General features: G+C 40.5%; 2 protein-coding genes across 2 annotated transcripts; both read left to right on the forward strand.

Annotated features, from left to right (window-relative positions):
• Positions 1-1,637: 1,637 nt before the first annotated feature.
• On the forward strand, positions 1,638-6,354 carry got1l1 (glutamic-oxaloacetic transaminase 1 like 1; the record flags this gene model as incomplete). Its single annotated transcript, XM_083912789.1, has 8 exons — positions 1,638-1,812; positions 2,849-3,030; positions 3,275-3,398; positions 4,213-4,430; positions 4,628-4,778; positions 5,225-5,390; positions 5,693-5,835; positions 6,170-6,354. 8 exons carry the CDS (start codon positions 1,638-1,640, stop codon positions 6,352-6,354), a joined length of 1,344 nt encoding a protein of 447 aa, XP_083768915.1.
• A 10,002-nt stretch (positions 6,355-16,356) lies between these two features.
• Positions 16,357-18,335, forward strand: prlhr2a (prolactin releasing hormone receptor 2a; the record flags this gene model as incomplete). The annotated part of the gene is made up of 2 exons (XM_083912065.1): positions 16,357-16,838; positions 17,699-18,335. Exons 1-2 carry the CDS (start codon positions 16,378-16,380, stop codon positions 18,333-18,335), a joined length of 1,098 nt encoding a protein of 365 aa, XP_083768191.1. The 5' UTR covers positions 16,357-16,377.
• Between the last annotated feature and the right edge of the window lie 644 nt (positions 18,336-18,979).

Below are 18,979 nucleotides of genomic sequence, written 5' to 3' on the forward strand. Positions count from 1 at the left end.
GCCCATACAACACTTTTTCGAGCTGGTTGGTTGGCTGAAGGCTGGCTATCTTGACACTGATGTCTGCCCTTAATGCGGTGATATTGACAAAGAGGGGAGCGCCAACTTCATTCTGCAGCAGCCACACTGACAAGGCTGCCTGCAGATGTGCCTTCACACATTTTGTGTTAACCGGCCCCATGAGCACAGGCACTGGCCAATACTGATTAACCTTAAGTTTCCATTAATCGGCCCATCACTACCTTGTACCTGTTTTTCTGGACCCATTTTTGTTGTTCGACTGTAACGGCCAACTGCGCAAACACAGTTAACCTGACGTGACATCCCACAGATGTTTCATCTGCAGCCATAATGCAGTGTGATGGGAGGTAAACATGCCCAGCAATACACAGAGAGAAAAGTAAATGTTTTGTTTTCACTGCCTCACAATGAAATGAAAAACACTTGTTTTCTTGGCTCACCATTCTTTACTGATGTTTCACAATCACACACAAAAGAAATCGATCACAGAGAGATCCCAGAGACATTACTTTCTCTGCTGACAGCTGGCTCAGTGCATCTCTACACATAATAATGCCATGAATAGCTGATTCTCTGAAACCATTCTGAGAAACACAAAGTACAGTGGAAGAGGCAGGCTGAGGAAAAGAGTTTCTTCTATTTCTCCTCTTCTTAAATTAGCTTACCTCGGTTAGTTAATTGAAAAGACTAAGTGCTTAGTTTAGCAATCTACTGCCATCTAGTGCAGTGAATTGTGAGTACCAGCTTAATAAAGTCACCTACAGAACCGCTTAATAGCTGCAAAATGATTACTTTGATTCTGGTTTGCAATTAGTGTGAGGTTCACTGCTACTTCTTCCTCTCCCCGACTCTTCTTCAAAGGTGGCCTACTGTGCAAGCACTGTGGTGTTTCATTATAAGGCTGTAGGGGACCCTGGTGTATATCTTTTCCATTGGTATCGGAGTCAGGAAGTGGTGATTTGGTGCACACACACACACACACACACACACACACACACACACACACACACACACACACACACACACACACACACACACACACACACACACACACACACACACAATGTTACTCACACACATTTTTATGTGTCCATCAGTTTGAATCTCTATAAATTGTATGAGGTAAAAAAAAGAAAAGGAAAATATTTTCCTTACAAATAGGCCCTATGTAGCTCATTCTACAAACACTGCACTAAGTGAACCTGCAACACGTTTGTTAAATTTAACAATGCCTCTTAACTCGCTGTCATAGTCATTGGCATTTAATTAATTTAAGTAGGCCTAGGGTCATTTGTAGAACCACCAAAATAAACCTTTATGAGGAGCAGAGGGCCATTTTTGAACTGCTGTCAGTTTGTTAGAGGCTAGAGTTACATTTAAGACTGGCCTCATCTTCACCTAAACTGGTCCTTTCATGTCCAGACAGGCTAGTCTATTTGATGATAGCTCACTGTGATGGCAAAAGTAAACTCACCAGACCCACAAATTAGGGACTGATGAACTCATCCATCACCGTTGCCGGGGTGACAGTATCCAAATACGTGTTGTAGCCTGGCAACAAGTTCCCAAACAAAAGGCTTGCGGCTTGTGGCTTGATTTTCCTGGCTGCGTTCAAGATGAGCCGACCGCACAGCAGACTTCATGAAAAAGGGGTCAAACTAAATGGAGACCCAGGAGGTAATATCTCTGTATTTAACAATGTCCACACCGCGGCAGTGAGTCCTGAAACAAGATTATTGTCCGCCTTCAAAAAAGACACTCACGCACGGAAGGCTTACCTGGCAGGGAGAGGTGAGTCCTCCAAACTGTCTACCTGTGCCTTTTCTGTCGTTCTGCAAAGATCTGTAATACAGCATTAAAGATGTATAATTAGCTTTAATGGTGCATGGTAGCCTACAAGAGAAGAAAGGAAAAGGCTCTCAGAGCACACTTGAACATTTTAAATTGAATTGAACACTTAATTATCTTCCTAATGGTTCAATAATGTTCAAAATCCTTACCTGCATAACTACTTAAGCATATTGTCAGAGGATCTGTACTTTAAGGCACTACTACAGTGGTTTAAACTCTTTCATTTATTGTTGTTTTAATTTATTGCATTAATTAATACAGGCAGACAATAACACATAACAATATGATAACATTGAAGAGACAAGTATGACCTCACGCAGCAACATTTACAACACAAGGATTACTCAAAGAAAAGAGTTGATAATAGAAACACAACAAAAAAATACATAATTAAATAATAAAATAATATTGATAGGATCCCTTTAATAATTCAGGCAATTAAGAGTTGACAATACGGGTTCATTTAGAAATTTAAATGTGTGTATATGTACATGACAGGTAGAGCATCTATATCTGTACATAGTCCCAGTATTCACTGGAGCAGATCTTTTCCCATTTCATGTTGTGTCGCGGCACTTTATTTTGTTTTATAGTGACTATTTTCTCAAAATAAATTGACTAACGCACAGTATTTTTTAAAGAAATGCAGATTCAAATGATGTCTTGATTGTGCTTTCAAAAGTGAATATTTTAGCATAATATTTAAAGGTGTAAATCTATAACAAATATTGAAATACTGGTGCCACTTATCTGTTTCTACGGCACTGGAGTAGGGTCTGGCTGTGAGGGACATAACTACAAATCACACATTGAAACTATAATGAATCATTATAATCATTATAACTATAGTCAGTTTTTGGGTGGACTAATGGCATAGTCTCAATCACAGTTTTCTCGTTTTTCCTTAATGGTTCGTCAGTGTGATGCAGTGTTTTGTTGGATAAAAAAAAACCTTTGCAATAACTGTCTTCTACAGAATATTACAACGAGGAAGGGAAGACCTTTGAACTGCATCTTGTTAGAAAAATAAAGCAACAGCTAAGCGCTGATCCCACTAATCGCCCAGAGTACCCATCTTCTCTTGGTCTGACTGAATTCACCAGGCAAGCCACGAAGGTCGCTCTGGGGAAGAGCTCTCGGGCTATATTGGAGGACCGGGTAATTTCAGCTGTACATGTAAACTGTAGTTTAGTTATGTATTTAGACCATAGTTAGCATAGCAGCAGATGAAGCAGCAGCCTGTAATTACTTCACTGTAATTATCCAATCAATCAGCACTGAGCAGAGGAAACTGTAATCATACGGTGCTGGATTTATGTCTTCCTCAGAATAGATCAATATAAGATTTGTACTCCAATGTTTTCACATCAATAACTCAGCTCTATCCTCGCTGTTGATGTAGGTGTTTGGTGTCCAAACTCCTGGTTTTACCGCTTCTGTGCGTCTTGGAGCCGAACTCTTGAGACACTGGTATGATGTCGGTGCTGCTTGGTGCGGACCGGTCTACCTCTCTTCTCCTTGTGATGGTAAGTGAAACCTCACTTTTTCTCGACTGCTTTTTTATCATTTAGAACATGTAGAAAATAAAGAAATAAAAGAGAATAGATTTTTTTTTTAAACAGTTGTGAATAAATAAACCAAACAATGTAAATTAACCTACAAATAGATACATAAACCAACAAAACATTTGACCAATTTAACATGTCTGAAAAGTAGTCGTAAGAAGTATAGACTTATATAATACTACCCCTTCTCCACACTATAATTTATAATCATGTCTTGACTTCCATTTTCAATCGATTACTTAATGAAACATGTTTAGCCCTATCGCCCATTTGAAGCATATTCATAAATATGTAAATACCTACATTTCCCTACACATATTTCTACATCCAAGTGTCCCATGGACGTCATAAGCCCATAATACAATGAAGGAAAAAAAGATGCATTTAAAGATACAACAATAATACAATAGTGGGTTGGCTTTAAAATGTTGGTGCACATTCGATTCTGAAACAATACCACTGGAGTGCGGCTACTGATCCCAGTGTGGTGAATGCACTGTATGCACGTGTTTATCCTTTATATTGTAATATAAGACTAGACAGTGGCTCAGAATCTCTGTCCAAAACAACAGAAATTAACTTAAGTTAAAGTTAAAAAAGGGTTGGATGATCATTAAGATATTCTAAAGATATTAATCAACATAAAAAAGGGATAAATATATGCATCACACTGGTGGTCCCTGCTGTAAGTACAAGTTTAAAAGTTTAGAGCAACATTGATCTTGAGAAGTTGAGAAGAATCTAATATAATATTGTGTCTTGATCCTCCCTGCAGACTCTTTGGCTGGTATCTTCCAGGCAGCAGGGATTCAAGATATCCGTGAGTATTATTACTGGGATGACGAGAAGCGGGCCGTTTGTTTGGAGAAGCTTCTGGAGGATTTGGAGAAGGCTCCGGAGCGAAGTGTTGTTGTTCTGTCAGCATGTGCCCACTATCCAACCGGAGCAGACCTCTCTCAGAATCAATGGGCCGTGATTACGAAACTCATCATGGTAACCGACTTGTACATTCCCGTTGATTTCTTTTGTTGATGACTACGAGCAATTTGAGTTGTGCTTCAGAAAGGGAACTTTCTTTTTAGACGACTTTCTTTTCCGTCAAACCTAGGAGAGAAGGCAGAGCTGTAAAATAACGTTGTATTGAAATATTTGAACACTGCAACAGATTTTTCTCGTCTCTCTTTCAACAGAGGCGTAGGCTTTTCCCTTTCCTTTTACTGCCTCCTCAGGCGCTCTGCTATGGGGATTTAGAGCAGGATGCCTGGCCTGTTCAGTACTGTGCATCCCAGGGGATGGAGCTCCTCTGTGCCCAGTCCTTCTCCCACTGCTTTGGACTATATGGTAAAAAAAAAAGGGATGTTATGAATCAATTCTATTCATATGTGTGGGTTATTCCATGGCCACGGGCATGGAGCCAGTGCTATAAACTAATCTGTGGTGTTAAATCAGCAGAGCCCAGAGCTGTTCTGCTGAAAATACAGAAAGTCAATTTGATCTAAATGTTCTTGTCTTTTGTGCAGTCAGATCGTGTTAGGCCAAAGCAGACAATTTCAACTATATATTTACGTTTGTCGTACTGTACGCCTGAAAAAGCATGCTCATACATAGTATTCATGGAGTCAGTCAGGCTTTCTGTTGCCTTTCAATTTTGAGCTTTGTATTATCCTCGGGTCACTCATTGTGAGGCAGCTCAGCTTGTTGTTTTTTCATGTAGGACCCGGCGAACATTCAATCACCCAGAACTGAGCGCCGCATTTTATTTACTCATCTTCTCCTTCTGTTTAAAGGTGAGGCTGTTGGACACCTTCTGTGCGTCTTAAAGCAGAAGTCCCTCGTGTTATCTCTGCAGTCTCAAGCTGACAAAATAGTCAAGTCGCTGTGGGCTCAGCCATCCGTAGGAGGAGCGCATGTTGTCGCCACAGTGCTCAGTAACCCAGCTCATCTTGTCGAATGGTGAGTCATGCTTCACTTGAATGAATAATCTGATATTTAAAGAACGTAGCTCGGACGGCTACATTGCTTCTGTATCAATAGATGTTCATAGCGACGGCTCTACTTTTTCAGACATTCTGACCTTGAGGCATATGTAGTGCTTCCTTTATTTAAAAAAGAAACTTTTGCTCCGCGACCCCAACAGGGACAAAGCGGTTGAAGATGAATGACTTTTGCTCAATAGATCTCTCATGTTTGGCAGATATCAAATTACGTACTTCAGATATTATTTTTCAAATGCTGACCATTTTTCCATTTACAAGGAAGGAAGATGTGAAGCGCATTGTTCAGAGATGCATGCTGATCAGAGAACTTTTGAGAGAAAGGCTGAGGCTTTTGGGGACTCCAGGTTGCTGGGACCACCTGACTCAACAAGGTGGACTCTACTGTTTTACTGGCTTGAATGGTGAGTACCAGACTTTACAGTTTCTGCCATGTTGGACTTTTGTCCATATAACAATGGTTGCACTGTATACATAGTAACGAAACATGTTTACTTTATGACTTAACAATAACATATAGAGACCTTACCCTTGATCAGTGTTCATCAAAGCAATATTCATGATTTGATGTCACCCAAGGGATTTGCAGGGCATATTTATTGATAGAGCTTTAACAGTATATTTGATTATTTAACATAGAGATGATTGTTATTGATATTGACTTTTATTATTATTATTTTGATTATGTTAAATACTGATGTGCTATGACAGTATTTATTCTGTTTTTTTTTTGTATAGGTGAGCAGGTCGAATTTCTGTCTAGGAGGAGACATGTGTACCTGCTCCCCAGTGGCTGTCTAAATGTGAGTGCAATCAACGGTCGTAATTTGGACTACATAGCCGAGTCCATCCATCTGGCTCTGACCACTTCACTCACTCAAGCACTGAAATCAGTGTCAAATGGGGCTTTTAAGCCTGACTGAAACTCTCCTTTCGAACCCCCCTATGGTTCACATTCAAATGTTCACTTCTAAGATATTGCAGATGAGGCTATTGTAAAGAAAATGCTGGTAAACAAAATGTGTGTTTTATTGAATTGCTGCTGACTTTTCATGACAGAAACAGACTAAGAAACTGAAAATCTGTTTTCTGAGTAGCCTTTTTTTTATTTAGGTGAAAAAAAATAATTAAAAAAGATTTTCTAAGAAACTTTTCTTCATTCATTTTATTCTTGTGCTTGAATAAATAATTTCACCTGAATTAAAAGAAATTTCATATTATTATTTTTGGCTGGACCACAACATCCACATATTAGGTTAGGGCCTAGAGTCTTGTTTGCATCCTTTTTTAAAACTTAGAAATGCTAAATACTGTAAGTACCTATGGACAGTAGCTCAGTCCATAGGTGACTTGGCTGGGAACCGTAGGGTCGCTGATTCAAGTCCCTGTGTGGACCATGTATGGAGCGTGGACTGGTGGCTGGAGAGGTGCCAGCTCATCTCCTGGGCACTGCCGAGGTGCTGTTGAGCAAGGCACCGAACCCCCAACCGCTCTAACATCTCTCCTTGATTGCATGTATAGGTCCTGTCTGTGCATGTGTGTGTATTTCGGGCCTGTGTGTGTAACATGATTAATAATAAGAGTGAAAAAATAAAATATCCCCGTAGGGGGATAAATAAAGTAATTCTTCTTCTTCTTAAAAAATAAACATACAAGCGACCAGAGAAAGAAAGAAAAACAGAGAAAAGTATCGAAATATCTACAAAACAAAAGAAAGCGTTCAAATACTCTGAACTTCACATTTACTCCAGTTGTTCTTTTTTTCCATTTGTACAATGTACAAAGGAGTTTCACACAGGTGCATTAAGGAATCATAATTATGCAAGTCATTTCTATCAGCTGTGAATTGATGTTTTCCCCTTTTGTTTAATACAGTTAATTGTGTGTCTTTCTATAAGATCTGTGTTAACGGTTTGACAAAGTATGTAAAAAATGTGTGAAAGCAATGAAAAAGTGTTAAAAAATTTGCAAGAGGAGACTTCTGCTGTGCTCAGAAAGAGATGAAGATCAAGTCGATCCCAGTTTCATTATGTTCTTCTCAGCAATCGAGAATCACAAACTGTAAAATAAATCAATTTATGCACACTATTCTGAAATCACACAGAGCCATGACTTCTATACACCCAGGTATGAACCCAACTGTTACTTCTGTGTACGGCTACACACCTAAAATGTATATATTTACATTTTTGATATTGTCTCGGTGCTTATTTTATACACAGTAGTTTACCAGAACCTGGAGAAAGTCAGTAGCTCAACAAAAAAGAAAACTGCCTGGAGGCAATCTGGTTCATTCAACATCCCTCTGTGCAGGTCACTGGCTGTTACAGTTTAAGGTGCAAAGGGGTAGTGTGTCCAAAGCCAAACTATCTTGCACGTACCCAATTCAATTCAATTCAATTCAATTTTATTTATAGTGCCAAATCATAACAAAAGTTATCTCAGGACAATTTACAAACTAGGTAAAGACCACACTCTATGACTTATTTATGATAAACATAGACCCAACAATTCCCCCGTAGAGTACGGTGGCAACGAAAACCTTCCCTATAACAGGCAGGAACGTCAGACAGACCCAGCTCTGTGGAGGACGGCCATCTGTCTTGACCGGTTGGTTAGGCTTTCCTAATACACATGTTCTGGACCTATCCTAGACTAAAAAAGTCTATATCCTCAATTTTGACCAAGAACCCAATCCCAGGTCGGACTTTTTGTCACCACTGAAGATGAAGACGTGCACCTGTCTTCGAACAAACACCACACGCTGACCTTCGCCTCTTTGTGGAGAGATGCAGCCACATCTTCCCACGTTCAGCTGCTAAAGGACATTACGTCCTGTCAAAACCTTGAAAAGATCAGCTACTTTGTATGACCTAAACAAAGGTTCCCAAAGGTACCAAGACCTTTTCCTGGAAAACTTTCACACTTGAGTCCTAACTCTTTTTTGTCTCTTTCTGTCAGTAATACAATCTGTATGAGTTTGTCAGTTCCTAAATCATCCTCCTTTTATTTATTCATTCATTCATTTTTTTTTCTTCTGAAGATAGCAAACCTGAATTCTCGCACCTCGCTGTATTATTCCATGGACAAAGTGCCCTTTAATATAAGAAATTCTGACTTGTACATAAGGCTAGTGGTGAGGGAAGACTGGGACACGATTGCACATTTTGCTCCTCTAACACGGATGTGCTCTGTTAAACTAAAATATCTGTTGTGCACTCTAAAAGTGTTTATATTCTGTTCACTTGTTTAAAATTCAATAAAAGTATTATTGATAAAAATTGTCAATTTTGGTACTGTAGAGTGTCTTTGTGTGACTATATTGTACTTTGTTAGGACAGCATGATCCAGAGACAAAAACACCATTACTCATGGCCATGTCATTTCTGTAACGCTCTCTAATAGGCTTTAGTTTCAATTTGACCCCATTCCCATTTCCCTCAGCTCTAGTTTTTGTTTAATGATTTGTTTAGTAGATTCTATTGGGTTTGGTTTCCAATTAATTTTTATTGTTGCACACTATCCTTGCCATACTATGCGAAAAATAATAACATAGTCATTGTTCTCTGTCATCTACTCCACACACATCCAAGCAGCAGTGTTGGTGTCAGCCCAGACTCTGAGGGAGTAATCACAAAGTTACACTGCACTACACCTTTTCTTGTGTTATCAGATTTCTAGATTGTCACAGCAAGATAACAATCAAGGTAGTAAATTAGGGGCCCATTGGTACCACTGAGTGGACCCAAAACAGCTTATCATTACCACAGGAGTAACTAGCGCTCTAGTGCACTTAGACTCAGAAATGCATGTGCTGATTTACAGTCAGTGATTATCCATCACTCAAACAGACTGAACAATTGCTATTAACTTTTTTTTTTTTTTTTTTGTTACTGTTGATTGCATTATTCCCTGGAAACAATTAATTCCATGTGGAGTAACAATAACACAGAAAATACACACCCTCTGTAACAATTTAATTCGGTAGTGTGAGGTGTCAGTTTATGCAGATGGAGACTTGATTTCGTAGCCGCGTGACACTCACAAGCTCCATTGTATTTTACTTGCAGATCAGCCTGATATAACATGCGACAGAGAACTTGGAGCAAAGCCAGGCGGGTTTAAGCATGACGCAACGAGAAGCGACTGTTCAGTCTAATCCACATGGTGGCTTTCTACGGATGAGATGAGTGCAGTTTTTATCAGACTAAGAGAGTATTCCTTCTCTGAAAGAGGAGCAAAAAACGGCACTGGAGGCTTTTCTGTGAGAAAAAATATGCAAATACCCTTCTCCAACATGTTTACTTTCTGAGCTTTGCCTCGATGCTCTGTTAGTACGTCATATGCTTTGCTGATCTGATTGGTTGATTTGGTGGTTTATCCAATCAGCGACCAGTATTTTTCGCCCCTTCCCAAAGATCTCCAAACGAGAGTTCCCAGATGGATATGCTGAGCAAATGCGAATCATGCAAATCAATCCATCCGGCAGAGTCAGGTTACTGATTTCGATACAGTCAATTACATCTTACATAAAGATAAAGCAGTAAAGTCTACATTCTATCAGAGCAGGCAGGAGTCTGGAGGAGTTCAAGCTGTATTTAGAGAAGCGCAAACAGATGCCCGGTGCTACTCAGCAGCAGTGTGTTTTCCCCATAGGTGACATGATCTCGTAAAATGCATAACCATCAAGACGATTTCTTTAAAAACTATTAACGGAGATATCCGGGAGAGACGCTAACAGTTGCTAATAGCCAAATATGGCTAACATTGATTTGCTGGGGACAGCACGGTGAAGGCATTAAAACGGCTATTTAAACCACTATACTGCTCATGATAGCATGATAAGAGTCCTTACACATTAACCGAAGCACCAAAAACGTAGTTAGTAAAACCAGAGTTTATTGATGCTTCAGTTAATGTGTAGGGACTCTTATCATGCTACTGCAGAGGTTTGGTGTTATCATGAGCAGTATTAGTGGTTAAAAAAGCTGTTTTAGTGCGTTCACCGTGCTGCCCGAGCTAATCAGTGTTGTTAGCCACATTCGGCTGTTAGCGACTGTCTCTCCCAGATATCTCCTTCAAATAGTTGTTACATGAAAAAAATAGTCTTGATGGCTTATTTGATAAGAAGAAGAATTACTTTATTGATCTCGCAACGGGGAAATTGTCTTTTTTCACTCTTATTATTAATCATGTTACACCACAGGCCCGAAATACACACATGCACAAACAGGACCTATACATGCAATTAAGGAGAGATGTTAGAGCGAGGGGGCTGCCAGTAACGGGCGCCCCGAGCAGCTGGGGGTTAGGTGCCTTGCTCAACAGCACAAGTGCATTTTCTGAAAAAGACCCTGGGATGAATTTATGCCAGAATTTTACTTTAAGCCGTTTTCACACATTCACTGCAAATGTGATATTATTGACATGTTACGATGGAGATTTATGTGAGAACAGAATGCACAAATGTACAGCTCTGCCAGAGTATTCACAGCGAGCCATTGGGCGTGTTGATGATGCGTCTATTATGCAGCTATTGTGAAAGCAGAAAAAAACAAACATCCGATGTTGAAGAAGAAGGGGGATATACATGAAGACAGCAACAGAATTGTCTAACTTGCCACGGGGTTATTCAACTGCGTGGGTCGGGTCATGTAAATGAACATTCGGAATAAGAGCAGATGGGTTGTGGGTGAGTGAAATAAAACATGGTTATTGTGAAAAATATGTAATGCATTCTCTAAATTGTGAACCTAGCACAGAGCAGGCAAGTGCACCCCCATTCAGAGAATCGCCGAGGGCATTTAACTTTATTAATTATTACAGAAGCTAAAAGTTTAATTTGGTTTCCTCTGTCAAGTTATAATTACATTATTGATTTTTTTTGTTTGTTTTGCTGCTTGAATGTCTCCTGATAATTGCTACAGTATTGCATCATTAATCCACATACATTGTTATGCCCCGTCATTAGTTACAGTTGTTCACAGGCTGTGAAGTTTGACTTATTCATCTTGAATGTAAAGCTGTCTGCAGACAATTAACACATCATGGTGAATCATCAGCCAACCATAACTGAATTTGAAAATGTGTTTTTCTTTCAGCTTTCAATCTTGACAGAAAATCTGCAGAGGTTTTGTTCAGTGTGTGGAGTTTCTGTTTGGGCCTCCTAATCAGAACATACTCTCCTAGACTGCTTTATTTGAAGGTTTTGTTTTCCTCACACTGCACTGTGTCTTTGGCCTTGGAGTTGCTTTTGAATTAAGGCACCGTCTCTGAGAAGCTCACATCTTACTGTGGAACATTTTATGGCTGTTGTACCAGGCAGCTGTTCAGTTGAATGCCTGACACTGAACCGAAGAGTCAGTGAGTCTGTGACCTTGACTTTTCTGATGCGAAATCATCATCATCATCATCATCATCAGCATTCACCCGCATGCACATTCACTTTGCTGATTCAGACTATTAATTCAAAATAATCAACAAACAAATCACGATGCAGGCAGAGATAACTTAAGACTTTATTGATCCCCAGAGGGGTCATAAAGTCAATTAATGCCAACTTTACCAGATGCAACATTAAAGCGATGAACACATACACACATAAATAATCTTAATCCAATTAAATGACACACAGTATTCTACAATTGGCTATTCTAAATACTTTTACTTTTGGTGCTGTGAGCATATTTTGATACTCATACTCATTCTTTTACTTAAATACTCTCACCACTGCTTGAATGTGGAGGTAAAAACTTAACAGTCTACTTGATCACCTAGAAAGATTAGGCCTGTGTCAAAGTAAAACATTTGAGTGTGAACTGTAATTTTGACTTCTTTCAATAACTCCCTTAATAAGTCTTGGCTTATCTCTGCCTTAGCAGATCCTGCTGCTGACCGGGGCCTGAGTTACTATTGGCTGCATGCAGGAAGAAGAGTGGGAAGAGTCAGCTTTTATCGATTACAACCAAACTCCTGTGGCTTTTAAATGAATACGGTGAAGTCACAGACACACTGAATGTAACCTCCACTGTGAATGTCACATCAGGATCTCCTATAAACACGCCTGGTCATCTGGCTCCACACCAGGCTATTGATTCAGAATCAATCCGCTAATTCCAGCATATGGACACAATTTTATCTGTGCTCCGACTTGTTTAGGACAAACGGAGAGTCAGTTTGCACAAATGAAACACCATGCCTGCAGAGCCCCAGCACTGATTGTCCTCCTCTCAAAACATAAAGACATCACCTAACCTCCTTATCACGCGGCCCCTCACCCCCTTTTACAAATATTTGTGACTGGTGAAGGATGACAGTTCAAATACTGATTAGAACCACCTCAGCTTAGTGTGACCTTTTGGACATATGGAGAAAAGGGTGCTTGTGACCCTAACCCATTATTCATAACCCATATAGAAAAACTTAATGGTTCCACTGTGTGTGTGTGTGTGTGTGTGTGTGTGTGTGTGTGTGTGTGTGTGTGTGTGTGTGTGTGTGTGTGTGTGTGTGTGTGTGTGTGTGTGTGTGTGTGTGTGTGTGTGTGTGTGTGTAAAAGAATCTAGGAATATCACATAGAGGATAAAAATGTAGAAATGAAAAGGTAAACCTAACTGTCACTTGTCTTTGGTCTCAGGGGGCACTGGGGACGTGAGAGGGTTGTTTTTTTTTTTTACATTTTAAACTTTCATAGTTTTCAAATATGTTTTGGTGCAAAAATAGGCAACATGAAATAAATAGCCAATGTCGTCATGATCTCAAATAAAAGCTTTTAAGTGGCCAAACGTGAGTTGACTTTTATTTTGAAGCAGACCTGCAGCGTCAGTCCAGGTCCAAAACTCGCAAAGCAGAAATAAGCTGCGGAGGAACAACGGCGAAAACACACGATACACATTCACCAGCGGTGGCGTGATCTTGAGCGTAACGTGAGCTTACCATCAGCCTGAAGCTGCGCTCTTCCACACACCATGGCCCACGCCGTGCTCAGAGATGATGGAGAAACCACAGAACTTTTAAATCATCCTGCTTCACTAAAAAGTCGCCGGTGTGGAAACATGTTTGCCTTCTCCGTGAGTTATGTAAAAAAACAACAAACTGTAGTGCGCTGAAGGGACTTCATGGTGCATTCAGGTGCACCTTTGACCTGCGACAAGCGAAATTCACAACAACGATAAACAGAAACAGGTGGATGAGAAACGGTGCCAGGTGACAGAGATGCTTCTCTTTGTAAAGAAACATCTGCCATTAATGTTCAAGTGACTACATTTACCTAAAGGTGCATTCTAGTCCTTCATTTACATTCATTCATTACCCTTTATTTAACCAGGAATATTCCCATTGAGCTTAAAAATCTCTTTTCCAAGGGAGTCCTGACGTTTCACATTTAAATCACATTTAAATCCAAAACAACACCGAACTAAACATGACACATAACTTAACATGTTAAATCAACAAAAGAAAACAGCATTAAAAATAAAAAAGCAGATCTGTGTTCAGAGACGGTACATGTGCAAATCGTATTTAAAAAGTCCTTAATCGTGCTTAATCCTTCAGTTGCTGGTTTCACCTGTTGTACAGATCATTTCTTTTTATTTTTTTAAATATATTTATATTATATATTATAAGGGTCCCATTTCCTGCTGCATTTTTTATTTGAACCTTTGTATTTTATCATTTGGAAGGTGCCTTCAGTTTCTGCATTGTTCATCTGTTTATGATTTTAGAGTACCTACCTCGCCTGGTACAGATATTTATACTGTTTTGTTCTGTACATGCTATTTTTTATAGTTTGGTTCAATAATAGAAACATAGTTCGGAGTCTCCCCCTGCCTCCTACCTTGATCCATTGGGGGGATCAAGGTCAGGGGTGCGTTTGCTGAAAGACGGTTGAGAACCACTGGTCTACAGAGTATTGTGCATGGTTTGTTCTGGTTGATGCTAAGCAGGGACGCGCGTCAGAAGCTCTTTCTGTCCTCGGAGCTGTCAGTCAGGTTTAAAGGGAGATATAAAAACGGAGCGAGCCATTCCCGTCACCCTGACTGCACCTGTAGATCGCATGGCAACGCACTCAATTACAAAGCAAATCAATACTGACACTTAAAATCGGGCGCTTAGTGCGCGGATGTATGGCTTTCGTGCTGCCCAGAAACCCTCGTGGGTTCTTGTGTGAAAAGCGACCCAGAGGCGCACAGAGTTTCCGCGCTGGATCCCTCCGCTGATCTCCTCTGTCTGAAAACTGAGACTCAACACACGGTAGGTAGGTTGCGCTACTTTTTCAACTCCAATTACACATTCGAAGTTGATGTTTTATTTCACCTGAATTTAGAATAAAAGTCACAACAGCAATTTGAGTTTAAACGAGAAAGATGGAGATGGTGCCAACGAATGCGTATATTCTGTACCATTGCATTTCAAAATGATTTTTCTCAGGCGAGCAGGCTGCGCTTGAGTTGAGAGGGTTGGTATTTTCTATAGACACTTTTTCTTATCTGCACAGTTATTGCATCGCAGTATTTCAGGGGTGCATCTCTTTTTGGAGACCAAACTGTGAATATTCTTCAATGTCTGATGGTTGTTCCATTAAACTGTGGAAATGCCTCTGATCACTATTTTAGTGTGTAGCCTTTTTTATTCTGTTTGGCAGAAGGGATACAGCAGTGTTAGAACCAATTATTAATGATAATAATAATTAGCAAACCAATAATTGATCATTCAGATCAGATGAAATCGTATGTTTATTATTAAATCATGTTTCATGAATGTATTATGTTCAGTCATTATCACTTAAGGATGGAAATACCAGAAACAGTGGAAATTCAATCCTACAGTTCCTTCTGTCTGACTAGTTATGCAAACAGAATTATTAATATAGTTACTGTTCACAGTTATGCATCTGCTGCGGAGCTGCATAGGTCTGAGAGTGATTTCAGACTTTAATCTTGACGTTTTGATGAAAAATAATCGAATCAATAAAATAATCCAAAAAATAATAAGGTAGCTTCACAAAAGGAATAGCCACAAAACATTTGCACAGCATAGACCCTGACCCAGAGTCTGTTGTTACATTGTGTAAGCATGAAATGCATGTTTCATCATTCTTTTTTGAGACATGACTACAGTCCAATGCCTCTTCTTTACTGGTAACTAAAAGACATTTTTGACATTTGAACTGCCACCTGGAGATTTTCAGACATTTATTTTGGGTAAATCAGAAGCATCTGTTTCAGTACATTTTGTCCATTCTCACAAGTATCTTCAGCGAATCTGAACAGTTCATTCAAAATGCAACACGCCCTTGAAAAAGGTATCGCTGTCGGGTGAATCCATCATCCCGCTGCTCACCATTTGTCAGTATTCTCCCATTTTCTCATAATGTGTCCTTTATTCTTCCTCAGCTGAGCTAAATAGTGTTGCATTTAACTGATTTGAAATGGGTAAAATAGTCCAGAGCAGGTCTGAGGCATGCAGCAGTATTTCCTTTAATATCCAGATTTCTGAAAATCTAAGGCAATAACTGAAAACCCCCTGTCTCACAGTGATAACCAATCTCCGCAATGCAACCCCCTCTTCTTTAATACTTCACACAAATATACCACATCTCTGTTCCTTCTTAATTGAGCTAGCCCAGAGAAATTGCACTGTGTTCTAACAAAAGGAAGTTATTGTCAGTACAGTGATTCTTCCCTTGGAGCTATACAGGACTGAAAGAAAAGAAAAAGAAATGAATGACTAAAAAAGACTTGCGTTTGCACAGCATTATAATAAAATGAACATTTTTCACATTGAAGGGAATTAATTGACTTTAAACGTGTCTCTGTGGAAATTCTGCTCATCTTTCATTCAGCATATCCATGGCATGGCAGTGATAACTCCCTGTACATATTGCTGAATACATAGCACTGTATTGTATTCATGGTTTCACCCCTCCAGGTTGTCATCATCCTTTAGGGATGGAGGGCGCAGGCAGCGGCTGGGCAGCTGAGCTCAGCCCAGCGTGCGTGATGCATGAGGTGAATGGGAATGACACCGGCCAGGTCTTTGAGGTGGCGCTGCAGAACGGCTCCTCCAAGCGCAGCCCCCAGTTCGTGGGTGTGGAGCTGCTGCAGTCCTTCAAGCTGCTCATCATTCCCTGCTACACTCTGGTGGCTCTGGTGGGCGTCTTGGGCAACCACCTTCTCCTCTATGTCATTTGCCGCACCCGCAAAATGCATAATGTAACCAACTTTTTTATTGGGAACCTGGCCTTCTCTGACATGCTGATGTGTGCCACATGTGTCCCCTTCACACTGGCCTATGCCTTCAACCCTCATGGCTGGGTGTTTGGCCGCTTCATGTGCTACCTGGTGTACCTCATCCAGCCCGTGACGGTATACGTGTCAGTCTTCACTCTCACTGCCATTGGTGTGGACAGGTAAGACTGAGCCAGAGGATTGTGGACAGAATATTTAAACGCATGCTGCATTGGAACAAAACTGTTTTCAGCTTCAGGCATTCATTCAAACATGACTTAACCACCCTGTTATACACAACACGTGGATGAAGAGATAATAGGGTAGCAACATACTTCCTCTCAATGAGTCACTCTCTCTTTTGCACAAAATTACAGTGGCAAATGCAGATGGTTAAGTACCCTGTGCATTTTTAGGCCAGCTCTGAAAATAACTAAGCTTTCACACTCAGATGTTTTAAGGACCACATTATTTCTCAAGTCTTCTTTAGATAAAATACTACTTGGACTGATCAATATTGCAAGGATAAAATGCTAAAAAAGCACTTTTCTTTCTGAGCTCTGATGTGTTATGGCCATATAACTAATTATTTGGCTTTGTTAAGGGATACATTACCTATGTAAAACGGGAATTATCTATCTTAAATTTCAGCTCCAAAAAGATCTAATTCTTTGAGTTTCTCCACATGTAAACCTGTCAAAATGACAAACATAATGGATCCATCTGACGACTGGAATATTTTAGAAGCTCAAATCCTGCTTTGTCTGTTCACCATGGATACAGTGGCCGAATTTATTTGGTTGGAAGCTATCAATTTGGCATTGACTACCTTCTATGGTCAGTTTTTGAGGCTCTAGGTTATCTGTGGTTAACAGCTTTGCTGTTATTTGCTTGCTGATTGCGGTTGGCAAGCAATGACTCGTGCATGCTGTTCTTCTTTGACTCATATTTGCACATTTTTATATTTTTTCCCAACAATTTAGTTAGGTAGCTTTTAATGTTATCTAACACTGATAAAACATACTCCTCTGCTTCTTTATAGATACTATGCCACAGTTCATCCTTTGAAAAAACGCATCTCAGTCTTGGCATGCACCTACCTTTTGTCTGGGATCTGGCTGCTGTCCTGCAGTCTAGTTGCTCCAGCTGTAGCTCACACCTACCATGTGGAGTTTAAGAATGAGGGCTTCACCATCTGCGAGGAGTTCTGGATGGGCCAGGAGGGGGAGCGGCTGGCATACGCATACAGCACTCTCTTCATCACCTACGTCCTGCCTCTGTCTGCGCTCTGCATCTCATACCTGTGCATCTCCGTCAAACTGCGGAACTGTGTCGTACCCGGCCACCACACCCAAAGCCAAGCAGAGGCTCAACGCATGCGCAAACGCAAGACCTTCCGGCTGGTGAGCCTAGTGGTGGCAGCCTTTGGCATCTGCTGGATGCCAATCAGTGTGTTCAACGTGCTGCGTGACATTGACATTGACCTGATTGATAAGCGGTACTTTCTGCTCATTCAGCTGCTCTGTCACCTGTGTGCAATGAGCTCATCCTGCTGTAACCCCTTCCTCTACGCCTGGCTGCATGACCGATTCCGCGCTGAACTCCGCAAAATGTTCACATGCCGCCGTCGCATTGGCATCTCGGCCAACAACTGCGCCACAGCCAGCGTGGTTTTGTGAAGATCCTGTGTTTTAGGCCACTGTTGGCAACTTTTTGCCTCTTTGGACGGTAGAGTACTCATCTCATGGTAACATTCAGGCAACGCAGAATTACTTTAGATACAGTAGGTGGGATTTCTAACTATATGGTGATCCACTGAAGGTCGCCACATGATGCTGACCATAATTCAATAGCCTGGGGTCAAATTTGTTGCCCCATTTACCCATACGCTTAAAAGGTTACTCCACCAATTAAGAGTTTTTAACATTCAAGGACTCACGATGGTAAGTTTGAAAAAAAAAAGGATCTTAATCAATGCAGCAGAACCAGAGCTACTGTCCTTTTTATTTCACACATTGCTACATTTTCTATAGTGCAGCTCAACCTCTAACAGTTTGGTTAGAGATTCAGGTGTGTTACTTGTACCAAATAATGCATCCAACCACTAGGCTCAAGCAGAGATGTGGAGTGGGCTACAGAGGTACAGACAATCTGGCAAGCTCACTTCTTTCCAACTCCACACCCTTAGATTTTTTTTTTTTTAAATTCCCTCAACACGAGTGAAGACATTTGAAGCAATTTATCAGATTCTTCGAAGCTCCTTCTGGAGCCACGCTTTTCAGATGTGCTGTAAACTTGTAGGCTAATGCTCCAAGCCCCTGTA

Source organism: Echiichthys vipera (assembly GCF_963691815.1).
Source record: "Echiichthys vipera genome assembly, chromosome: 4".
In the NCBI taxonomy this organism is placed as follows: Eukaryota; Metazoa; Chordata; class Actinopteri; order Perciformes; family Trachinidae; genus Echiichthys; species Echiichthys vipera.